The sequence below is a fragment of the Actinia tenebrosa genome, unplaced genomic scaffold (genome assembly GCF_029948245.1).
Source record: "Actinia tenebrosa isolate PJP-AT-01 unplaced genomic scaffold, QUT_ActTen_1.0 PGA_scaffold11__36_contigs__length_13525064, whole genome shotgun sequence".
NCBI classification, from domain to species: domain Eukaryota; kingdom Metazoa; phylum Cnidaria; class Anthozoa; order Actiniaria; family Actiniidae; genus Actinia; species Actinia tenebrosa.
Genome location: NW_028292571.1, coordinates 1447963 through 1474782, shown reverse-complemented (window position 1 = coordinate 1474782; position 26820 = coordinate 1447963). Strand labels below are relative to the sequence as shown.

General features: G+C 38.2%; 1 protein-coding gene across 1 annotated transcript; it reads right to left on the bottom strand.

Annotated features, from left to right (window-relative positions):
- Positions 1-7345, bottom strand: LOC116305051 (inositol hexakisphosphate kinase 2). The gene is made up of 5 exons (XM_031714882.2): positions 7009-7345; positions 4842-5036; positions 3973-4059; positions 3079-3254; positions 1-2380 (listed from the first exon to the last, which is right to left on the bottom strand). Exons 1-5 carry the CDS (start codon positions 7232-7234, stop codon positions 1769-1771), a joined length of 1296 nt encoding a protein of 431 aa, XP_031570742.1. The 5' UTR covers positions 7235-7345; the 3' UTR covers positions 1-1768.
- Positions 7346-26820: the final 19475 nt, after the last annotated feature.

The following is a 26820-nucleotide window of genomic DNA, read 5'->3' as shown; positions in this document are numbered from 1 at the left end:
TGGTAGGATTTCTTTCTTTTTATTCAAATTAATTTGAGATATATACTCAGTTATGAATATAAATATCACACTTTATTAAACAAACATTGACCAAAACACTGAGCATTAACTTATACTATTAACTATTTTAGAACAAATCCATGTCATAAGATTATAGCTAAACGAATCTAAGAATAATATAGGATTTCACAACAGCTATATCATTGGGTAAGAAGAATGTAATGGATTTTTGAATGAAAAAAATCTCCTTTCCTAAGCCAAAAACATATTTTTTTGACCTTCAATTGTTATTGTTTTAAGACTCCTGATGAACAAGAATTATCAATGACAACTCTGAACGTAGAAGAATTAAAAGGTAATTATTAAATTCAATCTTGTGTATGTACTTGTATATTATATTAAATATAAATACCACACTTTCTCATACATTAACCAAAAGGCTAGGCATTAATATTATTATAGTATATACAATTTGAGAACAAATTCATGTTTGAAAAAATTATAGCTTAACGAACAACTAAAGTAGAGTGACCACAGTAAATCTGTGAAACTTTAGTAATGCTAAATTAGCACAATTTCATGCAAATTCCATTGTTTTCTATTGTTTAACTAGCACTATTTTGTACTATTAATTAGTAATTAGTGTTTCACGGATTTACTGTGGTCACTCCACTATTTAAAATTTTATCTACTAGAGTGAAAACAATTAATCCGTGAAACACTAATTACTAAATAGTACGAAATAGTGCTAAATAAACAATAGAAAACAATGGAATTTGCATGAAATTGTGCTATTTAGTATTACTAAAGTTTCACGGATTTACTGTGGTCACAATAGTATTTAATAATCAAATATTATAGCTGACTCCAGAAAATTTCAGCCTTCCTAATTCAGAGCAACACAGGTATTTGTCATAAGGATGAGTTCCAAAAACCATATCATTTGCCCTTATTTTATCACATGTAATGGATTATTTTCTTTAAGGAACATTTTGTACTAAAAGGCCGTTCATTCTATTACAGATTATTGAATATAAATTGGAAATTAAATCTGTGGTTCCACAACAGTTATATTGCAGAATAAGAAGAATTAATGCAATGCATTTTTGAATAAAAATTTTCTTACCTATATGTAAGCTGAATGATGATCTACAATGTCACTGTTGCAAAACTCTCTTATAGACAAACAAGGATTAACAATGTCAACTCTGAAGGAAAAAGAATTGAAAACTTCTCTGTTCCATTGAATTATATATTTGTTTACATACTTATATACATCTATGAAAGTTTCTTTACATGATTTTATTTGCATATTATTAAAAAAGTATATAAAATATAGAGAATTGTTGCAAATGATGTTTATAAGATTTTTAAATATAGAAATTTTCTTGTCAAAATTAGAAAACCTGATCTGACCCTGTTGTCAAGGATTGCGATGACACCTGTTTTCTGCAATTAACATTCACAATGTTAATTATTTTATTCTGAAAAATCTTAATGACTTGTTGTCTGAGACTAATACGAAAATTTAAACCTCAATTTATATTAGTTATAAATTTAATTTCACCTCTAACTCCCTTGAGGCGACTGGTGTCTGACTAAGTATTACATATACTGCATTAATTAATAACAGGTTGGTCCTGATCAGATTTCATTATTTATAATTCAAAGCCATTCATTTCAAAAGATATGACCATTATAATTTTTTGTATAACTAATAAACGCATGTATTATTCATCATATAAACTACTTTGAAAATTAGTAGGCATTAACTTTGCATCAGAATGTCTTGTAAGATTTTTATGAGGCTATTTAGACCAAGTAAGTAACCTTCATCTGGGGCCCCATCAAGAGAGTCGTTAATAGGGTCCATCTCTGTCCTTCCATGTCCATGAAAAGATCGTGCAAAATCAATCATCTTCACACCTACTTTTTCACTTGCCAAACCAGTCATATCTGTTTGAATTCCATTGAGTGTTAATTGTGTTTCATTCACCAATGGCATTTCTTGATTCCTGTCAAAAGAATTCAATGCTTCATCCATGTCACTACTCCGTGCCCCATTTGACTGTGTGTTTTTGACTGAAGTAGCTTTGCTTTCTGTGGAAATCCCATTTACATGTCCTTCATCAGTAGTGTTTTCCTCAAAGCCCTCATAAATCAGCAAGAGTGAGCTCGAATAGAACCTAGAATCCTTTTGCTCCTCGATACATGCATATAGTTGCTGGAGCTGATTTATGAATGCAGCTATGACCTTTTTCCGTATGTGTTTTCCATTGTGTAAAAATCTAATAAATTCATCTTTAATACTTTCTTCAGTGACCTGGAATCCATAATATTTGTCTTGATATACATATTTATTGCTCTTGCCATCATAAGCCTAGGAAAATATATAAACCAGAATGGAGTTTAATGAATGTGGACATGGGAAAAACATATGCAAAATATTCACTTCATTGCATTAAATAATATGGTAGTTATGGCAACTTAAATTTAGTTGCATCCAATTATTATTTTCTTCACACCTCCTCCAACTCCTTCCCCTGCCCCACCCCACCCCGCACTGACATCGGCTTGACTATATATTAATATACTATCAACCATACCAGTCCTATACGATATATCCTTTGTGAATTACTAAAAGCATTACTACTCTACAAAGTAGACCGAGGCAGTTAAGTGATTTTATTGCCTTTCATAGCATCTGTTATGTTAACCACAAGTGCATTTCAAATCAACAAGTTTTCTACACCACATGACAAAAACTTTACTGCACTTGACAATCACGTGGTTTTATAAAACTTGTCCATGTGGTACGAGATTGGCATCACGTGGTCATTTTAAATTGCACTTGTGGTACATATATAACAGATGCTACAAAGGTGATAAATAAATAACAACTCCCTTGGTCTCTTGGTAAGAGTAGTAAAATTGTTGAAGGTCCTAAAGGGTCAAATCAGGGCTTAGTGCTTTCTTCTTAGAGGTGTGGTAATAGTGGCAAAAAAAATCATGCAACTCATTTGTAGATGACCTTAATTCTATTTCATGCAACAAAGAATACACTATATAGCTACTAACCTGTATGCCGGCTATCCTCAGTCCAAGCGACTTAGATGTTGAAGCATTCCACTTAGCTGCCTGTCTGTTGTATTTCTCTAGGTTAGCATAGTCTTTGTGCATTTTGTCACCCATTTTAAGGTCCATAATACATGGGAATCTAAAACTGCTCACAACATCTTCCATTAATATGAAGTCTACAAATAAAAAAACTACATGTTAGGTCAAGACATAGTTGTTGATTCAAAAGTCTAAAGACTTGACATAAAATATTAATCTAAGAGACCATTCATTATTTAATAGAGAAAGGGGGATCGGCAAGAAAACAGGTAACCTGCAATCCTGCCATTCACCTTAGGGGAAATTCATTCTTTTTTCAAATTATAAGCAACAAGCTATATAATTTTTAACATGGCATAAATATACTTGTATGGAAATAAAAATATTATTACATGCTAGACTAGATAGTATGATTCAGTCTCTTAAAGTCATCATGGCTAAAGATAACAGCAGGTTAACAGATGCCACACTGCTCTCATTAGGCCAGTCAGTCGCATTGACTGGTCACAAGTTGATTAGTCCAATGTGCAAGTGGCAAGGGCATGAGCCATTATTTGTGGCTCTGATAATATATACCAAATGGATCAGATAAGGGCTTTATTTTCAACAATCTCAGTGGCTCCCAATCACTCAGTCCTCTTTTTGATTAAAAATGACATCTTAAAATGTTTAAAACTTTACAGTGAAACTTTTTGTAATGTTGAACATTTTAAGACATCATCTGTGAACAATAAGAGGACAGTTAATGCAAATCTATAAGCTATTCATTTAATTTTCTCACAATAAACGATTAAGGTCAAAAAACGATCAAACCCAGATTAACCTAGAAACCTAGATTGTTAAGCCTATTAATACCTATTGGTTTACGCTTTTTGATGTTTTCCTTCAGTTTCTGTTGATGAAGACCATGACAATAGAATGTCCAGGGATTAACAGCACCCTCTGTCCAATAGAACAAGAATACAACATGATCATTTTTAGCTATACTAATCAAGATGAATTGTGGTCCCAGCATGTGAGTGGACTTGGTTAAGACTCTTCCTTCATTCAAGGGTTTGTCTCCGCAGGTTTTACCAGCTTTAAATTTTCTAACTCAATCTGCAGCTTTTTTTTAGCTGCCCTACATGTGGCCTCTCTTGCATAAGCATGGCTTAAACCTAATGGCTGGACACCAGACAGTGCTGCCCAGAATTGGAATTTGTCTGGTCAAATCTTGTCTGTCATTTTGACCAGTAACGTTGAGCCAGAAACAAGAGATATGGCCGAACTAAAATTAATTTTGCCAGTCATCATGACTGGCGACTGGGTTTACTGTATTTTAATCCCAGCATCAGCTAGACATCGTTTTAGCATTTATTTTTAAATTAGAAATTGAAGGTATATCGGGACTTTGACTTGCGTTTCTGATCCCAAACCAGGGCCGTAACCAGAACTCTTACAGGGAGGGTGCACATTGAATAAAATCGAAAAAAAGGTAACCAAAAGAAAGCAGAACAAAAAAAAAGGATGAATGAGCGGACCGGACCTTAAGCTTTTATGGGGGGGTGCACGTGCACCCAGTGCTCCCCCCTGGTTACGGCCCTGCAAACCTTAACTGTTATGTACCAATCACTACCATATCATATGCATATTGCAGTCCAGATGCAATAATCAAGTACATCAATCTGAACGATTGTAAATTTATTGATAATTTTGTACGCTATGCATCACTAAAAATAGCACACCTGCTTTATTCTCTGCCTTTTCTTTTGTCTCGTTTGAGACCTCATCATTCTCTTCTGAATCCTCGTCAGCTGTTGAATCAGTATCTTTCTCATCAAGATTATGGTTTACGTCAGCAGCATCACTAGATTGTTTCGTTTTTGTCACCAACTGGATTTTCTCATCATCAGTAACTTGTACATCAACCTTGATCACACCTGTCAGAGGTTACATATACCAACATAAACAAAGCATTACAGTGACATCTGTAACGAGAGGTCCCAGGGATGTGGGTTGTATACCCCACCCCTTAAAAAAGACACAATTATCATAATCCAATTATAAATAGTACACAAACAGTGGAGAAATTTTAATTCTAATTTAGACTTTTGTTTCTTAATATTTAACCCTGGAGGAACCTAAGAAAAACAGATTTGGGTCTTGTGGGAGCTAGCATACACTGTTAGTGCATCATCTTTCATCACTGTGATCAGTCTAATGGGTTGAAAACGCTAGTTCAAGCCCTGCGGTGTCATGTTATAGAGTTTGTTTAAAGGGGCACTTGAATGAAAACGTCCCAATTTTTCAAAGTCCGAATAATTGAAGTATTTGAGGATAATTTGACTCAACTATGATTACGTAAACCAGATTAGTGAAAATTTTTTCGCCTGGGAGTCACTTGCAGTTGAGAAATTTTGGGTTAAGAGAAAAAAGAACAATAATGTTGAGTAAATGACGACATTTACTCACAATTTATATGCTAAATAAAATTGATAATTCTTATCTGAGACATTTTACTGTGAAGAAAATATGTTCCTTGGCTACGATTGATTGGGGCCGTATACATACATTTAATTAAGTTTAAAGTCATTTCCAATTTTTATCCATTTTCATCCAAGTGCCCCTTTAATGTGTTACTTGCCACAAGGCTTTTTCTCTAGGTACTCTGGTTTTCCACCCTCCATAAAAATCACATGTAACTTGAGAGTTGTGTGTATAAAATATGTTCAGAGATGTAATCCAAGTATAGATAAAATGATTATTATTATCATTATTATAGTGTAGTTTGTCTGTGCCTTAACATTTAAGCAATGGGGGTAAAACTTCTAAGAGAGTTTGGTCAAATACTCAAGCAAAGCTGGGACTAGTGAATTATTGCTAGTAACAAGCCCTCAGGGGTACTTAAATAACTTTCCTTTTTTGGCCCCCACTTATTTCTACGACCAATATCATCATGTTTCAATTTGTAGTTGCAATTAATTAAGAAATGACCTACGCTTGGAGTGAATCGCATTTTTAATGAGAACATTTTAATGATTTTTTTCCCCAGCGTTGAAGTCGATTTTTCCCCCCTGTATTTTATTCATAAAATCAAACGCCGACGTTATCTGAGATAAAAAGGCTTAATACCTACAAGCTCACCAAAAAATAGCATTCAAGATGCATTTTTTAATGTTTTCTCACAAGTAGGAGCCTTTAATTCTCTCTTTAACAATGAATTTTGAGATTTTAGACACTATAAATAATCGACTCTCAACCTAGATAGCAAAGCTAAACTTCCTTACATGTAAAACGTTGCACTACGACGTGTTGATTCTTGCAAGTATCTTTAAGAGCTGTTTATTTACGGTTTTATTGTTACTGAGGAAAGAATAAATACTATATATGGTACAACTTTTTAAAGACGAAAATGAAACTACGAATGTTGACATTGCTGACAATGTTTTGCTTGCGCTTTCTGTGGTATATCCTTACGAAAATATTAAAGTAACTCAAACTTAACGCTCATTCAAAACATAAATTGGGTTTCTAGGCTTTACAGAAGTTATAAGAGCAAATATAATCAAGAAAGTTATTATAACAACCTGGTGCTACTTTGTACAACAAATGCGAAGATCAAAACAAACGCTCATAAAAATTAAATTCCTAGTTTTCCTTACAGGATCTTTGGGCCGGATGATGTAGATATTCTTAAATAGAGCTTTTACTTTGGACGGGGTGCTTAAAGTTTTGTTTTCTAGGTAATTATTATGGCATAAGCTAGGGAGGACAACTTCAGGACGCGAAGCAATTTTAACTACGTACTACGATCATAAATAGCGTTCGATCGAGAAATACTTCTCGAAAGAGTCCTCTGATCATAGCTGAATTCTTATCAGTAAGCAATATTAGTTTGTAGATGCACATTACCTTTATAATGTGGGGTAAATGGTCGCAAAGATTGAGGCAAATCGAGATAAAATCTTAGTTCTTGGGGAATCAAAGGTTTGCAGACAGTGTTGCGGTCGTATGTGAGGATTAGGGAGCGACCTCCAACTTGATGGCAGAAGGTTTCCAACACGATCTCTGTGCTATCATTACTATTGGTACTGTTAGAACTAAGGTACGATCCGTTTAAAGACATCGGGTTCTCCATGACGTGTTGCTTCACATTGCATGAGCACTTGAATGATTAGATATGCTTTATAAATGCCAAACATCGAACTTCACCACAGGTAGACCAGCATCCTTATGCAAATCAATGCAGCATAATCAATAATATTAAAACATTGATGAAATATGTACTTAAGAAAGTCTGCAAGCAAAGGGGAATTCGTAAGAAATCTCGCGTGACTTATAGTTTCGAACCTTGAATGCTCTTCCCCGATTAGATATACGATCCTACAATAACCATCTGTCAAAAAAGTGTTAGGAATATCCAAAAAAATCCAAGAAGTGGATCAATAGTTGTAGTACATTTGTTTTCAAGCTAAGATTATGTTTATTTGTTGTAAATTTCGAAAAGCCATCTTTCAAAAAAGGTGAGGGACGTTTTTTATTACGGGTAGGGGGAGGGCTGGGGAACTTACGGTCGTAAACCCCTTTTCATTAAGTAAAAAATACATAACCCTCTCATTAAGTCAAAAAAGAACTAGCTTCCGTCAAAATAAAAAAGATTCGACCCTCCACAACTGAAAGTTCATTTTTTGCTGACAACTCTTCCCCGTATGTGATGTCCCATCCCTCCCCCTCTCCACACCCCACATTAAAAAAAAATATCTTTGACTTCTCAGCAGGTGACGCCAGGAAGGAAAAAAAAACATTATTTTTCTTATGTTATTAACCCAAGCATAAAACGATAATAAAGTAAGAGTTAAAATAACACCAACATACAACAGATAGGAATATAGTTCCGAAAAGAAAAAAAAGCGTCTTTCTCACAGACAATTTAATTTTCATTTCGAAAGACATTGTGATAAATTTATATTTCCATCTTTTGTGATACATTAACCGGAATCATTTTTTATTCATTGATACTTGTTTTCCTTCGTTGTCAAATTAAAAAAGGTCTTCACTTCAGAAGTATGTTTTTAAAGTATAAATATCTAAGTTTGGCTTGACTTTATAACACAAGGTTTTTCTTTCTTTCTTTCTTTCTTTTTTCAAAGAAGAAATAACTGACATCATAGATATTGGAGTGAAATGGTTTGGAAACTCTAACTTCTATATTCCCTTATACTGTGAAAAAACCGATGAACTTTTCCTTTCCTGTGCACGATCAACGTCATATCAATGGATAAAGTCGAACAAAAACCTAGAACAATAGGTTTCCTCGGCACCCATTCCGCGCCATTAACTATGCTGACATTTATTGATAGATGACGTCAATGAAGCGCTTTGAAGCAAATTAGATCAGCCAAGGATTCGCTTACACGGTACGGTAACCTCACTCTACCCTTAATTCTATGACTTTGAAAAAATAGTTGGCGGTTTTTTTTTTTCGTAATCAAGTGTGCTTTTGGTCTTTATAAAATTTGTTTAGATTTAGATACCGTCTAGTTTTAGGGTATGTCGAGAATAAGAAAATGAACAGGTTAAGATAAACATTTCGTAATATAGGGAGGGGCACTGATTTACATTTTCGTATAGAAAAGATTCGACTTACGGAGGGAGGGAGGGGTGTAAAGAATTTTATAGTGATATAACGAGCGCGGTTGGTAACAAACTTGAGAAAGCAAAAAATATTTAAAGCGTGCTGGTAAAGAGGTAAACAGCTGTAGGAAGCCTAATGTCGACAAGGTTCAAAAACTCCAAATTCCAGGCGGAAATGTTTGACATTCTATTTTAAGAGTGATAGCTTCATAGATGCGCTCTTTAGAAGCATAACTGACTAACAGGAATGAGATTATTCGGCTGTGATACAAACTCAATCCATGCATCTACTTGTCAGGAACAGGAGGTACTGAAACATGATCACTAAGATCATCATGTTGTGACGTCAAAAAAGCTCTCCCAATACTATGCGCATGTCCAACAACTTATTTGAGCCTCCCACATATGGTTTGAAGTGCCTTCAGGAGGTTACTGACCAAAGAGACAAGCTAAGAATCGCTGTTCATAGCAAGGGGTTAATCATCTTTTGCAAGTAAGCTCACGATTGCCGATAGTTGGTGAAGTTTTTCTTTACAAGTCGGTGTAGAAATTCAAGTCCAAGATCTGAGATTCACAGTTCAAGATTCAAGGCTCAAGATTCTCAAGACTCAAGAATCAAGATTTCTGAAGTCAAGAGCTGGAGTTGTATCCTCCTCCCCCTGTTGGATTATTCCCTAGGTTTGTCCTACTTCGACAACCTAGGAATATTCCCTTCAAGGGCACTGATTATTAATATTTTGGTATATTATTTTTTGGTCAAATATGTTCTCTGTACATAGGCCAAATACATTAGAATTAGGGCTTCCACGTCAATTACAGAGGCTTAGACAGCCGGTTACCAGGGATGAAATTATTGCGGACATTGGAAAAGTTCTTGGAAATGAATTGCGTACTGCCATAAAATGTGTTCAGGTGTCTAATACAGGTTATTCTTGTAGAGTAACGTTTAAGGAGGAATCTCATAGACAAAGGGAACAGTTATTTACGAAAGGAATCTATATTAGGGGCTGTTTTTGCTTTTTCAATGGGGTTGAATCACCTCAACAAGTTGTGACGGTTTCAAACCTCCCTTGTGAGGTGGAGGATGACGACATCAAGGAATACTTTGAAAAATATGGGAGCGTAAATCAAGTGGTGAGAAATTTAGACAAGTTTGGCTTTGAAACTGGAGATAGACGGCTTTTTGTGACATTAAATGAGCATATTCCTACGAGTGTTCTTTTGGACCCGTTTATTGCTCACATTAGATACCGTAGTCAACCATTATGTTGTTTCTCATGCAACTGGTGGGGACATTCAAATACAAGATGTCCCCTAAAAGGTGTCTGCAACCGCTGTGGTGCGCAAGGTCACCATTCTTATGCTTGCTCGAAGGATCTTATTGAACCCCCTCGTTTCGCTATAGATCGTCCAGAAGGACAGGACTTTCCGCAACATCCTGCTCTTTCTCTCCCAGAGGAGTCTCAAGAGTTGACAGAAAATATATCTCAGTCAGGTGTGATCACTGAAGTTGTACAGGAACCTACAGATTTGCGTTCTTCTTTGCAAAAGGATTCCTCCTCAGAAGTTATTTCTTCGCAACCGCTTTTTCCTAATCCTTCTTCTCAGGATTCTCTTCAAAATGTTGAAGTACTATCTCTGTCGTGTGATTCTAACTCTTCAATTTCCTTGGGAACATCTTTGTCCTCTCCTTCATTTAGTCATATGGTCAAACAAAACACGACGAAGGAAAAACCTGCTGAAGGGATGGACATTTGCTTTACTAATTTACGTAACCTCAAAAGATCTGTGGATCCCAAGGAGGTTATTACTCAACGTTCTAAAAAGAAACCCTAATTTTTCTTGCGTATTTATATAGTTATCTATATTTCTAATCATATATTGAAGGATTTGTATTGAAGTATGAATTGTTTACGTAATGTCATGTGTTATATGAATAATGTTACAAATAATGTTATGATTATTGAAAATGTTGAAATTGATGGTTTATTAATAAGCAGTTATTCAGAATATTGAAACTATCATAAATACTTGTTGATTTTTGTTTAAAATGAGGGCTCTCACTATAAACATAAATGGTCTGCGAGAGTATGTGAAAAGAACAACATTTATTTTTTGGCTGTCTTCCTTATCTCGCCCGCCTGATATTGTGAGCATCCAAGAAACTCACTGTATTTCACAACAAGAACTCAATAATTGGTTTGATAATTCTCCTTATCTAGCTTTTGGAGATTTCAACACAAAGCATTCTGGTGGTACTGCAATTTTGTTAAAGCGTGCCTCTCCTTTTTCTGTACTTAAACAGTACTCGGGTATCAATGGCCGCTTCACTTATTTAGATGTCCAATATGACTCTTGCAAAGTTTCTATCGTCTCCCTGTATGCTCCCAATCACAATCCTGAAAGAGATGGTTTTTTGACACAAGTAAATGATAGGCTTGATCCTACGTCTGACATTCTCCTCTTAGGGGATTTCAATACGGTTTTTACACCTATTCTGGATCGTCGATCCTTTAATTCTGTACTACCTGCTAGTTATGACAGTGTTACTGTCCTTCCCATCTTATTCCATGAAAATCGCTTGATTGACATTTGGAGGCACTGTCATCCTAGAACCAAAGAATTTACTTATATCAGTACTAATGGCATGGCTGCGTCCCGCATTGATATGATCGGACTTCCATTGCGTTTTGTTCCTCATGTTTCTGAGTGTAGTATTTTACCTTGTCCGCATTCTGATCACTCTGCTGTTTTCCTTGATTTCATATTGCCTGAAGTTCCACCCAGAGGCCCTTATTTTTGGAAACTCAATGTTAGTATTTTGGATAACGATGCATACGTGGAGCTCGTAAGGGACTTATGGAAGTCCTGGCAACCTCAGAAAGAGTCATGTACGTCATTGCTTGTTTGGTGGGATATAGGTAAAAGAAAGATCCAACAAGCCACCACTAGGTTTTGTTCCAAGTTATCTTTCAAACGACGGGCATCCAGGCATTCCTTGGAAGCTCAAGCAAGATCATTAAAAGTTCTGGTAGATGGGGGAGATCTCTCTGTTCTAAATCAATACCATAGTGTACTCAACGAATTAGAATTGTTTGATCGAGAGGCAGCCAAGGCGGCAGAAATAAGAGCTCGTACCAAATGGACTGAAGAGGGTGAGAGATCCACTTCCTTTTTCTTCCGTATGGGAAAGAAGAATAGGGCCAACAAAATGATTGATCTTATTCTAGATAGCAATGATCAATACGTTTCTGATCCTGAGAATTTGAGGCAGGCTTGGTTCTCTTTTTACAAGGGTTTATTTACTTCACAAGAAACTGATGAAACCATTGCAGATGATTTTATTTCTAACTTGGAATGTAGAATTCCTTTAGAAGTGAAAGATGTGTGTGAGGGTCCTTTGACCATGAAGGAATGTCTTGAGGCTCTTGAGGGGATGCCGTCAGGTAAAACGCCTGGTTTTGATGGTCTTCCCAAAGAATTTTATCTAAAGTTTTGGGATCTCATTGGAAAGGACCTGGTAGCTGTACTTAATTATGCCTTTAGGTGTGGTGTACTATCAGTTTCTCAGAGGAGAGGGATTATAACGCTCTCATATAAAAAGGGAGATAGATTTTTGATGAAAAACTGGCGTCCCATCTCCCTATTATGTACAGACTACAAGATAGCTTCAAGATCAATCGCGGGCCGTCTACGAAAAGTGATCGCTTATGTTGTATCTCCTGACCAGACCTGTTCGGTACCTGGCAGATTTATTGGTGAAAACATCAGGCTTCTTCAAGATGCTGTTACATATGGCAAAATAACTCATTCACCTCTGGCCTTATTGTCTTTGGATCAGGAAAAAGCTTTTGACAGGGTGGAATGGTCCTACATGCTCAGAGTCCTTGAAGGCATGGGGTTTGGACCTTCCTTTTGCTCGTGGGTACGCTTGTTCTATACTGGACCTCAGTCTTCGGTATTGGTAAATGGCTTCTTTACACCTTTTATAAATTTATCGAGGGGTGTAAGACAAGGTTGTCCACTGTCAGCGCCCCTTTACGTACTGATTGCCGAATCTTTAGCGTGTCGTATCCGTGCGTCAATCTATTTAAGAGGTTTGGTTCTTCCGCACCCTGATTATGAACCAGCACTTATTTCCCAATACGCTGATGACACGACCCTGTTATGTACAGATGACGATGAAATATCCACTGTCTTCTCCATCTATGAGGAATATGAAAAGGCATCTGGGGCTAAGATTAATAAAGAGAAATCTAAAGGGCTTTGGGCAGGCTCTTGGAGAGGTCGTAGTGATCCTCCCATTGACTTGCAGTGGTCTTCAGACAGTATTCCTTGTCTTGGCACATGTTTAGGAAATGATGATGTCTCTCATCCAAATTGGGATGGTCGCTTAAACAAACTTTCTAGTGTACTAGATTCTTGGAAACATCGTAATCTTTCCTATTCTGGTAAGGTTCTTGTCCTGAATGCACTTGGCATGGCAGGTCTATTGTTTTGTGCCTCAGTACTAGCCATGCCAAACTGGGTCTTGGCGCAAGCTTCCAAGTGTACTTTGGATTTTTTTTGGTCGGGGAAAAAGCATTTGGTGTCACAAAACGTTCTTTTCCAATCCACCACTCAAGGTGGGTTTGGTTTAATTGATATACAATCAAAGGTGCGCGCACTTCATTGTCAGTGGATAAAGCGGTGGGCCCTGTCCCCATCGAAATGGTGTGCTTTCTTCTCCTTTTTTGTGGAGAAAGTATTTGGTGATGATTTACGTTCTGTTCTTTCATATCCTGCATATTATCCTTCTCATTTACTACCGGATTTTTATGCCTCACTTTTAGATGCTTGAGCATACGTCGGTGGCCATTTCTCAGTTCAATTGAAAACTTTTGCTATTCTGCGGTCCTCTGATGGTAGTGCATTGTCTATCTCATCTCTTACTACAAAATCTGTTTATTCAAATATCATTGAAAGGAATGTTATGCTTCCTAATTGCGTTCTGAAATTTCGCCCAATCTTTGGCGAGCTCTATTGGACGGACACATGGTCACAAGTGAACATTATGCCTTTGGATCGTCAAGTTCGTGATCTATCGTGGAAGATTTGCCATGGAGTGCTCTATACCTGTGATCGACTTGTCAAGTTTGGTATGAACATTGCTGATCCTTCATGCTTTTGTGGACATCCTTTGGAAACTCCAGTTCATTTATTCTTTGAATGTAACCTCATGCAAGAACTGTTACTATGGGCTCAGACCTTATTTCTGCGTGTTACTCCCTTGTCGCCATCCCTTCAATCTCGTCATATGCTATTTGGATATGACAATCATGAACGGCAGATTATTCCACCTGTTTTTTCCTATTTTCTTAATCTGTTGAAGTACTTTGTGTGGTTGGCTAGGAATGAGTATTGCTTTGAAGGTACTCTCCCTGTTGCCTCTGTGGTTAAAGCAAAGGTTGTGAAACGACTTAATATCCATCTGCTCTGTTACTCTAAACGTTCGGTTAGTCGAAAATCAAGGCGTTTTTTCAACGGATCCTGGAATGTTTTGGAAAGTTTTCTCCGGATATTACTGTTATAACCTGGTCAGCCTAAAAGTAGTTTTCTTTGTCTTCTTTTCACTTGTACTTGTGTAACGTTTATGCAAGGGAAAACGTTGTGTTCGCTTGAATATACCTATGAAGTGTTTTGATGAGTATAATCCTAGGTAGACCAGGATGATACTCTATATGTAAATGATGTTTTGATTATCTTTTTGTATTAGTGTTTATTGTAGTAATCTGTAGTGTGTAGGTCTACATGGGGGGCGGGGCTCATTACCCCGGCGTGTCTCTGGCGTCCATGTAGGACCCCCCCTTGCTAAAGACCACCATGCTGTCCCTTTTGCACATCTTGGGACACTGGTGCGAAGCTAAAACAAAAAGGGGTTAATCATTTACGGCCTAGGGGCCGACTAACCTCTCCCTTAGGCTTCGGCCAAGCTTCCTGATCAGTCACTGGATAGCGGTGTCGGGGCCGAAATCTCCGGCGTAGCCGTAAACGCTTCGCGCTGCCATACTGCACTTCGGCACTCGATGTCTGGAGGTATGGTCCCAAATAAATATGAATCAAAATAACATGTTATTACCGGGTTACCTATATATGATAAACTGGTCATAAAATACCTCTTTCTTTCATAATTTAAACTACAGATAGTAACGTAAACTTCAATAGTTACAGACCAGGTGGAGCCACTCTTGGGAAATCATTTTTTCATATATCAATATTTCAAAATTTTCATCATAAAGAACAGTTCTTAGGTAATGTCACGTGGTCTGAAATAGGCAATTTGCATACGAAAGGTAATACGATCTATTAAATTCTGCACGTTTTCAAATCAGGAAGGGAGTTGAATAGAAAGAGAGCTACCGTACTCGCCCGAACTCAATAGATGCATTACACAAATAAACTAAACTAACTAATAAAACAAAATCTTGTCCCTCTTTTTTTTTTCTCGCCTGCTAGGAACTGGAAGCCATCAGAGAAGAGTACCATAAACGTAAGTGTCTGAGATTCTTTAAGGTGACTGCCTACTTTTGGAAAACGATTTAAACTTTTCTTAAACTTCGATTTTCCGAATCGAAATTTGATGCTGATTCCAAATCTAGAAAGAAAAATTGGGTGTCCCGAGCTTGTCTTCGAGATAATCAGCATTTAATGGCAGCCTACGCGCGAGCTTTTGGAGCAAAACTTGCGCCATCGGAAGCAATTAGAAAAAAATTAAGATTAATAAGATAATAGTTATTTGCAGACTATATGATTGCACGAATGACGGCTAGTCAATAATTCTACAATATTACATAGATATTTTCGACAAAAAGACAAAGAGATACATTGATTTGTCATATTTTGTAGTTTCGGTGCTCTTAAAAAATCTCATAAAGTAGAACAAAAATCCCTACAAAAATCTATTTTTTCATGTGTTAGAAATATAAACTTTTTCTAAAATGTTGATATAACCTAGATTTTTAGGAGATTTTTCGAATGAGCTATTGAAAAATAGAGAGTCCCGTGCAAAATTTGAGGGTTTTGCCCTGTTGAAGCTCAAAACGCGTATGGTTCTTCACATTATCCTTGACGTGCGCAGGAAGTTGTTTTGCACTTTTAATCATCACACACAAGATTTTCCCTTGAACTTTTATTTTTCTAATAAACGTTGAAGTAAATTTCCCGCGCAACATGATCACATGATTTATTGACATCACGCACGTGACTGACATGCGCAACCAAACTGTTATTGCATATTATCTCTCATTCAAAAGAGATCAAATGAACTGCGCAGTGATCACGTGATATGATTCTCGTCAGAATTCTATCGATCTGTGGAGGATGATCTTAGAGGAGACGCAAATTGTGAAGTGGAAAAAATTCTTGTTGAGTTGAGCAAGGTAAGCAACAATCTCGTACCCAGAGCCTGCGTTTCTTCTGGCCTGCGTTGAAGAACGAGGGCTCTGGCATAATCCATTTTTTGAGACCGGGATTATTTGGACTTCTGGTATAAGAGCGCACGCGTTCAAAGACTTACCAAAAATTAAAAATATCCCCCCCGATTTTTAATTTATACTATGATTTTGACTTTGATTTTGGCATCGATTTAATTTTGACTTTGCTTATTTTGACTGTTAACATCTCACTTTCTGAAAATTGCGCATGCGCCAAAATATGGATTATGCCAGAGCTCTTGTTCTTCGCCGCAGGCCAGAAGAAACGCAGGCTCTGGGTACGAGATTGGGCACGATACTAAAGAAAAGCGTTTGCGCATGCGTGCATTTCAGCACGTTTTCTAAGAATTTAGAAGAGTTTGAGTGAGAAAATAAATGTTTGTTTTCTCCGAGTATACAAAACATTCCGCGAGTATACTTTTGTCAGACCAAGATACTGTATTAACAAACACAATATGAAAGAATTAGCCTTAAGTTTCAAGCATGGACACCACGTTTTGGCATTTGTGAAATTCAATTTATCAGGCATTTTTGAAGGTCAATTTCACATATTTTTACACTAGCATGAAGATGTTTTGACTAATTTGCATACGGATTTAGAGCATGCGCAGACGATTTTCACTCGTGTCATGAGATGCACATGGGATATCTTTAGTGTAGAAATAACATTTTTTGTGGTCAAAAATTAAATCACATATTCTACGAGGCGTATTCATTTGAAAACATTCATGGTGTAACCACATTTCGTTATTGGTAAAAATCGATGAAAAATTGTGCAACTATTTTTTAAACTATAATCTAAATCACCTTCGTTAGTATCAATATGCCTTCGGTTTTCCCTGCTGGCAGCCTCCTTTTAATTTCCTCTCTCGCTCGGGGGAAATTAATATAGAGGTGTCCGTAATATAGAGGGGTCCGTGATATAGAGGGGTCCGTGATATAGAGGGGTCCGTGATATAGAGGGGTCCGTGGTATAGAGGGGTCCGTGATATAGAGGGGTCCGTGATATAGAGGGGTCCGTGGTATAGAGGGGTCCGTGATATAGAGGGGTCCGTGATATAGAGGGGTCCGTGATATAGAGGGTCCGTGGTATAGAGGGGTCCGTGATATAGAGGGGTCCGTGATATAGAGGGGTCCGTGATATAGAGGGGTCCGTGATATAGAGGGGTCCGTGATATAGAGGTGTCCGTAATATAGAGGTGTCTGTAATATAGGTGTCCGTAACGAGAATTTCTTTGAAAAGTTGTATACTTATAAATTTCCAATGCAAGAACAAACACGAAGTAAACTTTACATGGATTTATTATGATTGATTTTATCATTATTTCTGATACATTTATAGATACTAAAACGAGTAGATTTCGGATACATATTTCGTCTTTATTCATTGTTTGATTTTCGTGTCTTTCTGCTGCTGTATATCTTCTGAGGAGTAGAATGTGGCGATTGGTGGAAGCACCAAGGCTCTCTTTTCCCCCAAGAGATTTTCTCTCCTTGGTGCCGGCTGACTTAAGGATTTTTGGATTGCTGGGAATTTTCTTGATGTGAAAGTTTTAAGCGAGGGTAGACTCTGTGAAGCTTGATTCCACGGCATCTTGCTTACGTGAGATAGAATCCTAAGGGTAATGACAAAAACGAAAGGAAAAAGTTCAAACTTAATTAGAAGCCATCCCTTTCTATGGTCTAACGTTAAACTGAACGCCGTTATGAATATCCCTTGACGCGCGGGAAGCCCGATGAAAATACGCAGGACCGATAGAACCAGCCACCCGTGGCGATGAAAGGCGAACTTTAACCGTGAGCCTAATGACATTGTGAAGACGAAGTATTGTCCTCACACGAGCAGGTCAGGCTTTCGTTGTCGAGGGTAACTGTTCAACATATTTCTTAAGTCTCCCCTCCCAATTGCTGGTTTTCAAATAATTCTCAAGAGAATGAAATAACAAAAGACACGGCAACCACGTTGCTTGGTATAACAAAAAGTTCAACACTAAAGACAAATTTTTTATCAAATTCAACCGAGACGGCAGCTATGAAAACTAGACCAGCAATAATAGGCCATTTCACGGATCCCGTTGCTCAACCTCAGCCTCGTCAGCGTGTAATTATTCTTCTATCAACGAACAATTGAAACACTTAAAAATTTCACAGGTTGTATGCAATTTCTAAAGAATATATTACACGCTGGCGAGGCTGAGGTTGAGCCTCGGGATCTGTCAAATGGTCTATTACAAGGAAGGCGGAAAATGGGAGAGGTATGAACTTTTTCGTGGAAAACTGGTTCGAGTTGACATTGCAGTGCACTGTGGGATTGTTTTAAGGGGCATAGTCCTGAAATGCTCTAGAAATGTTAACTCAACTTCGGTACGACCAATAGAAAGAAGTAATGAAAGAAAGAAGAGACAGACGAGCAAGCTTACTGATGAGCAGCAATTCGTGTCATGTTTACGTCGAGGTCCAATATTCGAGGTGTTGCTATGACAACTTGAGAAGGAGATGGTTTGTTCTGTATTGATGATACAAAATGAAATCTCTAGTCAAAAATCATGAAGCATATATTTGTCTCCGTCCTTTTCTCTCCTTTGAACAATTTCCAGTATGGGACAGCGAAGAAGTTGAGAGGGGAAGTAAGAGGATAGAGGCTTTGCACCATCATATGCCGTCGCCCATACTACAGCTTGGACTGCCTGTGGTTAGATGGCAGAACAATAAAATCCATTTGCTCTTGGGAATTGAATTATTTTTCATGTAAAACGATTGTATTGTTCCTGCCATCTAACATGGATATCGTCACGTGGTGGTGCAAAGCCACTATAGGACCCTTTTACTCTTTCTATTCTCCGGATCTCGACACCCCATATATAAAGGTCACATAGTTCCACCAAGAACATAACACATTACTAAGGCTGTAAGGATTTTTGTTGTGTGGGTTTTTTTGTCTATACTGAAAAACTTCAGTATCCTTGCGCAATAGTTAGAATTCTGCAATGTTCTATCCCGCAAGTTGTTATGGAACATAGCAACAGTACGTAAGTGGATTTGAACCAGGAATTGCTGCTGTCCAACTTGCCTTTAGTTTCCACGCGTGATCATGACCCGAGTATTGGATCTTGACTCCCATGGGTGGACTTATTTCCCCAGGAATCCTTGAGGCTTCTCTCGTCGTCGTCATCATTTCCTTTGCCCTTTCTCTTGCTTTGAGTATCTTGACTGCTTCAAACAAGTCTGGTATACCAGTAGAAATTTCTTGGGTCTCCCCTGCACGTACCGTTAGTACTTTAGGCTGGGAAAGGAGTATATCTGCCTCTTGGCTGAGGCGAGTCAGTCTAAAGAATCAAACAAAAAAGTAGATTCCATTCTTTTAACAAAAAACTTCAATAAAAGTTTTATTTAAGGCACTAAAATGTGGTGGACGAAATGAAAATGTCCATAGCTCTTAACATAAACGAGCAACAAATCATCCTTCTTTCCCCTCCTCCCAAAACACATGCAATTCTGAAGGGAGGGGTCACACCATAATAACTCCCTACCCCCCCTCCCCTCCTGAAGATATACGAGGAATCATCTTTATTTCGTTCCACAATTCTTTCTGATAAAATGGCTCAGCGTAATCTCCTTATAAAGGGTTTAAACGCACGATGCTCTTTACTCAATATATTGGCGTTTACAGCAATGATTTGCTATAGAGCATTTTAACTCACGTGAGAAGACAGCCATAAACAATAGAAACTTTCTGCACAGTATTTGCATAAAAATAGAGTTCAATTCCCGGAGGATAGAAAATGTATTGTTTTGGTACCCCATAATGGCCGCTGTGACGTCACGTGAAGACGCTCTATATACACAAACTCAGCAGTAGTTGGGGCGTTGCAAGTTGTCCGTTGCCCAATGGAATTTCGGTTTTTCGCTGGTGTCAAATATTAAAAGGTACCCACTAAATTATTTTTGATTGACGTTAGCGGAAAACGCAACTTCATGCGTACAGCTCGCAGCTACGAGCTTACGTAACATTTAAACTGCTATAAACAAAACCTTACACTTTTGATAACTGCATTAGTAAATCGGCTCTTTTTTGGACAAACTCTTCTCTCTTTTTCTTCCAAACGTCTTGTTGCTAGTAAGAAACCGAACGATTAACATGAATATTTCTAGCAAAAGCAGAGCAAAACAGTACAACGATGCTCGTCCAGGGACGTAGCCAGGGAAGGGGGGGGGGGGGGGGGGGGAGGGGGGGGGGGGGTGCAAGGGCCAAATTGATAACTATAAGTAACGGCTGCATGAAAGAAAGTCATCCTTACTCTGTAGATACCTTAACACCTAAGTAGTCACGTGATAAGTTAACGCGACTTACCTCCCCTCCCCCCACACCCCCAAGGCAAAATCTTGACTACGTCCCTGCAGTCATACGTATATAGTTTGAGTGACTTACGACTTTCAAAAAGGTTGTTGGAGCCAAAGAAATTATGGAGCACACACCTAAACAGGAATTATCGAGCTGTTTATCAAGATGGCTTTGTCGACTACAAGCAACACTAAACGAGAATAATAAAAAGAAACAAGTCATTCCATGCAGGACAGTTTGGAATGACCTCTTTCCTCTCTCCTATCATCTATATCTCTTTGGACTCCGACTTTTTTTTAAAAAAAAGTGTATACTTTAATTGAAACGTACTCGGAAATAAGAGTCGTTGGGTTGTATTACAAACTTTTTCAAGAACGGCTGCCAAAACTGTGTATTTATGATTTAAAAAAACTTACTTTTTGTATCCTTCGTTCCAACATGTAGACAAATTTATCTCCCAGGTTTTCCTCCAGTCTCGCTCTCTTTACTCGTTCTTGCATTTCTTTCAACTTCACTTGACGGTAGTATTTTTGAACCAACTCGATAAAGCGCTTTTTTGGCAGTTCTATTGCTTCTTTGATAAGATTAGTTGTCATCTAGTAAAACAATTCGTAACATGAAACAATTCATTATACCTATTATAGTTTAGCAATTAGTCCTCAAGCCCGAATGGGCTATTGATTCATAAGCCATGAGGGCGATAGAGAACTAATTGTTTGAGTCAAGTCCAACTAGTCGGTCAAATATATAGATGCAAACTAGTTTTGAATTAAAGTTAAATTTAAGAAAAGTTTTGGTTTTCAAAGCCGGCATTTTTCGCGCCTTGTCTCTCCTTAGCCCATAGAGACTGCGTTTCCCTTGATAATCTTAAACGAGGCTTTGAAATATTTAGCCATTTCAATGTATCAGTCGAACTGTTTATGAGAGCGCAAGCAGCCAGAAGTCAGTTTGAAGATTTTATCAAAGTTCCTAAGTATGCAATATGTAAAAAAGTAAAAAATGCAGCGCACAGAAGTGACGTTTGCCGCAACTAAGTTCGTCTCGTGCTAACTAGAAAAAAAACGAAGGCCCTGGGAACGAGATCAACAATCCACTGTTGATCGTGAGGGGCGCTCCAAAACAGAAGTATGGGTTCTCTATAGATCCAGGTTAACGTCCCTTACATCTTGTTCGGTTGTGCATCGGTCCCTAACATTTGATATACATCGTAATAAACAGCCTTAGAAGCCCTTCCACAAGAGTTCATACATATACTACGTAGGAAGCCTATAAATACCTCATATGGTCCTCTTCTTATTCGATCATCGTGCAAAGCTTCTTTGAGTGTCTCTAGATTTTGCACCTGTTCGGATTTTGTGATGTAGTATTGACCAAAACGTCTCATCTGCCACGCTGATGTTAGGTTTGCTATTATCTGAAGATTTAAAACAAAAGGAAAGAAATGGTTATGGTTTTTAGATTATGTTGGCTTAGTCAAAGCAGGAAGTCTGCATTTTTCGTGCTTGTACTGTAACCTATGTTGAAACTGAGGCCTTAATGAGGCGTGAATCGATTTGGGTTACCGCATACGCATCGCGAGGGATCTCCCACAATCCCTTAACGGCTTTTTGATGCCTATATAGAGGCTTTGCACCATCACGTTATGGCAGCCATGACAGGAAGCATGAACAATTTATAGAATCTGGTCTAATCTGAGAAAGAATTCTTTTTCGCTGGGGAAGAAAACTCTATTGCTATGCGCGTCTTTTGTCATGACAAACATGACCACCTTTCGAGTAATCCAGTACCGCTCGAAAGCTGGATTTTCATTGCCCTCTAAGTACAGTACCGCTTTTGTAAAGGTTAGGTTTAGTGCTATTGTTTGGAAGACCAATCTGTTGTTTTTAATTCAATCGTGCAACTCGTTCCGAGCGGTACGGACTCGGAAATATGAAAGGTACTGACTGATTAGGTTTGATTGACGGCAGCGAAAAACCAAATTTCAGCGTGCAGCTCGCATGTTCATGAAAATTGCTGTAAAGCTTCTGATTAAAGACAAATACTCTTCTGCTTGTCTATACTACTTGGAGATTTTTGCATGATCCTTCAACGTCACATCCTATTCAATGCTTCCAAAGCCTTTAGTTTATTGCACACCTTTCTTTGTTCGTCTAATGCTCGTTGTAACGCCTTCTCCTTTCGCATCTGCTTCATGATGAGTGCTTCTTTTCTGTTGATCTCTTCGTCTTTTTCTCGTTCTGTTCTTTCTAATTTACGAGCTGCTATTCCTTCTTTTCTCAGCGCCATATATTCACTGTATAGTTCCTTGTAGCGCTCCTCCAATATCTCTTTCTTTTCTCCCTGTTTCACCAAAAAATATCCATTATTGAACAACATGTGCAACGCATGTGGTGTAACGCACTATAGACTCGTCTTTTACCTTCGGCTGGGTCTAGACCGGGTTCAATTTCTGGAATTAGCATGCAACGCATGCGCTGGAGTTTTAGATCTCATCCTTGATTCAAGGTTTTTCTCCGGGTTTTTCGGTTTTCCTTTTCCCCCAAAACCTAACACGCTAGATCCCAATCGGTTGTCTTTAGGTATAGATAAAATACACCGATTCATTACTCTACTTCTACCTGCCTAGTTACTGTTGCTACGTCGGACAAGCTAAAATATGTTTTTGATCTACAACCAGGAACAGACACCGATTGCTGAAAACTGTTAATGTCTTTGCTAGAATCAATGCACTAATCTAAAGGTGCATTAAGAACAGAATCGATAACTACTAAAAAATATATGAATTCGAGTTTATTGGTCAGATATTCTGTATTCCATTGGGAAAACTACCCATTGCTTGGGTCGGTGGACGTGTGGACAATCAAGCATAGACGGGATCGGTCTATTGGTAGGATTTCTTTTAGATTAGGGTAACCTCGAGTTTGCGTAGGATATTCATGTGTCAAAAGGTATTTGTCTTTACATGATAATCAATCTATCGTTTCTATTTTATGAGGAAAATCATACCTCTTGTAGTTTAAACCTAAATGCCTGAGCTTCATACTCGACCATCTCTTCTCTAGCAGTCTCCAGCTTGTGGGCCTGCCGGGCGCCCACATCTTTGGCTTTACAAAGAGCAGCTGTCTGACTCTCCAGTTTCTTCTGATAGATTGTACGTGCGTTGGATGTGTCTTTTACCTCCAATCGCTTGCTCATCAAAGCCTGAAACAATATTGAAGTGTGTTTGCTTACTTCGACCAAAGTTTTTAAGGAATCAACTGTCTTCGACCACACCCTAAGCTATCAACGTGAAATGCCACGAAGGTATTCGGGATATTATTCAATCAGTGTCATCCTTTCATTCAGAGCAAGACGCTTTTGGTGTGCTCATAATCTCCTCCAACATTACCTTCTGGAACATGATATGTGATACTGATCTAACTGAGGAAGTACTACGGTGTTAATATCCCCACCCACCCCTCCCACCCCTCACCTCTCCAACATGACATCATTTTGTGTGCAATAAGATGGTGATAACATTTTTAAATGTTAAAATAATCTTCACAACAGACCTGTTTTGAGTTCCAAATTACCGCTGTGTTCCTTGATTACAGACTCATTTACTCAGGCTAAGCCTTGTTTTAGTGTCTAAATATTCACAAATGCCAACGGTAAAGTAAAGAATGCACAGCTTCGAACAAAACACTTTGAAATTCTACGGAATTTTACTGGAATATATCAATATTCTGCACAAAGTCAAGGCCAACCCTGAGCAACAGAAACCTCGAATCTGGAGTATTGGTTCCCCTTCATTCCCCCTCTGCAGTATAACATGCTGTAATACGTTACAACGTACGGTTAATGCGTCTTTATCCTCTTTGAAGTAACTAACAATTACTAGCATTTTATTCGGTGTTCGCCCAACCTTCCCTCTAATCTAGAACCAGAAATGTCCTGATCGTATGTATTCAACCTTTCAAAGCGTAATCATACCTTGGACAGCTGAAGCTCCATAGAGATGAGCAGTTCATTACAAAGGATAGCCATTTTAGCCAGCATTTGTTTGATCTCTGCTGGTGATTCATCCATTGTTAGTGGAGGTAACATCCTCATGGCATATGCCTCTGCAGAAAGGTCTAATGGAGAGAAGAGAAAAAAACACATAAAGAAGGGCATACAACATAAAAAAAACATACAACTTAAAACATACGAAATAAAAACATATAATAAAAATATAATATAAATAGAAACAACATAGTTGGTAATGCAATCAAAACGCATTATGTTCTGGTCCGTGGGGGGAGGGGATGTTCCCCTTGATGGTGTATGGTTTTTCAGGATTTTGGCCATAGACAAGATATACGATTTCCATAATATCAGGATAATAGACAGGACCATGATTCTTGGATATGTAAGCGGTACCTAGAGTTTTCAAGTCTTAGATAAGTCATTTAATTTTGACTTTATGTCGAAACTGATTTTTCCCGCCGTCAAACAATTTTAGAGAGTAACTTTCACCATATCGTCCTGTTAGATCTTTAACAGAGTTAAAATTCATGTTTTTACAAGATATTCTCGTCTTAGATAGGATCAGGGTTGGGACCCCAATGACACATCCCTATCAACGAACCACCCCTAGTACCCTTAGTACCCCTAGTGGGGGAGGGGGGTTCTGATTATCAAGACCATATGTTCACGACACGGTCACGGAACATCAAGGATGATCAAGGAAAGTGTGACACGGTCACGTCATACATGTCATATGAAACCTCTTTAGAAGTTTAGACTTACTTTCGCGGTCTAACAGATTGGCTGCTCCTTCCTTGAATCGATTGATGCATCTCAACACCTGCAACGACTCTTTATGAATATTCTGTATATCTCTCTTGTGTTCTTGTTCTTTGCGTCTTGAGTCTGCTTGATACCGATGATTTTCCTTGGCCAAGAAGTCCTTCAGACCCTGTATCTCTGATTCATATTGTTGTTTTATTTTAGTCACCATTTGGCGGGCGGTCGGGGGCTCGAGTGTTCTTCTTCCACGACGACTAGCTCCTGTCTGCGCGAAGCTAGTGGAACTTATGGCCGGGGTTTCTGGTAAGGAGCCCATCACCCGATCTTCTAAATGTTGGATTTCTTCAGTATATTGAGTGATACGCTCCTCCTGGTACTGAATCATTTCTTCATTGCTCTCAACTTTACTCTTCAGCTTCTTCGTCTCCATTTCAAAGTTTGCAATTTTATCTCGTAGTTCTTCTGTTTCGACTTCTTGCTTTCGAATCAGTTGCTCCATCTCAATCTTTCGGTCGACCTTTTCTTGAATGTATTTGATCTTTTCTTTCTTTAGTTTTTCAAACTCTTTCTCTGTTTGAGCCAGTTTTTCCCGCTCAACATGAAGCTCATTACAGACTTGTTCAAACTTTGCGTTCAGGTTTTGGTAGATCTCTGAGTTTTCAATATCGACTGGTCTTATCACAATCTGTTGTGACTTTGTTTCTTCTTTTCGTACATCCGCTTGAGAGTCTACTTTTTCTTCTTCATCAGACTTCTGAGCCCCTCGTTTCTCGTATTTTTCAGACTTTTTTTTACCAGCCTTCATTTCTTTTTGTTTTCGTTTTTGTGCTGCTTTTTCAGCCTTTGTTCTTTTCTTTTTCCGTGCTTTTCGTTTTGTCGACAGGTCACCGAACGAGGGTGAAGACGTACTGCTGCTAAGGTCTGATTCTTCTTCTGAATCATCAAAGAGTCCAAGACTGTCTCTACGTTTATATTCTTCGACTACTTTGCTAAGCTCTTCAATCTTCTTCTCTGTCATTGTCTTAAAGGAATGCATTCAATTAATTTAGCATTGAGAAAATGGGTCTAGTAGAATAGGAAGGGGGCACGGCGATATAGGTAGGAAATACTAAAGTGCGGCGAACAAACTAAATCCGTTGTGAACAAGCCAACATTAAAAAAACCCTGGCACTGCATCTTCATTCCTTCCTTCCTTCCTTCCTTCCTTCCTTCCTTCCTTCCTTCCTTCCTTCCTCCCTTCCTCCCTTACTTCCTTCCTTCCCTCCTCCTTCCCTCCCTCCCTCCCTTCCTTCCTTCCTTCCTTCCTTCCTTTCTTTCTTTCTTTCTGGAAGTTTATTTAAGAATCAGTAGTAACACACAGCAGTTAACTAAGCTAGCTTACCAGCTTAGTCTTCTGATCATCCACTATGTTCTCCAGCTTTTCACATTTGACTTGAATTTTCTTTTTTGTCTTTCTCAAATCCTCCACTTGTTTATTGGCTTTCACCTGTTGTTGTCCCATATTCA

Bases quoted from the DNA above. Each gene is read 5' to 3' on its own strand.
- LOC116305051 (XM_031714882.2), bottom strand. From the start codon at position 7,234: ATGGAGAACCCGATGTCTTTAAACGGATCGTACCTTAGTTCTAACAGT. The intron at 5,037-7,008 runs GTAATGTGCATC...AACCTCTGACAG, and splicing joins ATTTACCCCACATTATAAAG to GTGTGATCAAGGTTGATGTA. The intron at 3,255-3,972 runs GTATTAATAGGC...TTTTATTTGTAG, and splicing joins CAAAAAGCGTAAACCAATAG to ACTTCATATTAATGGAAGAT.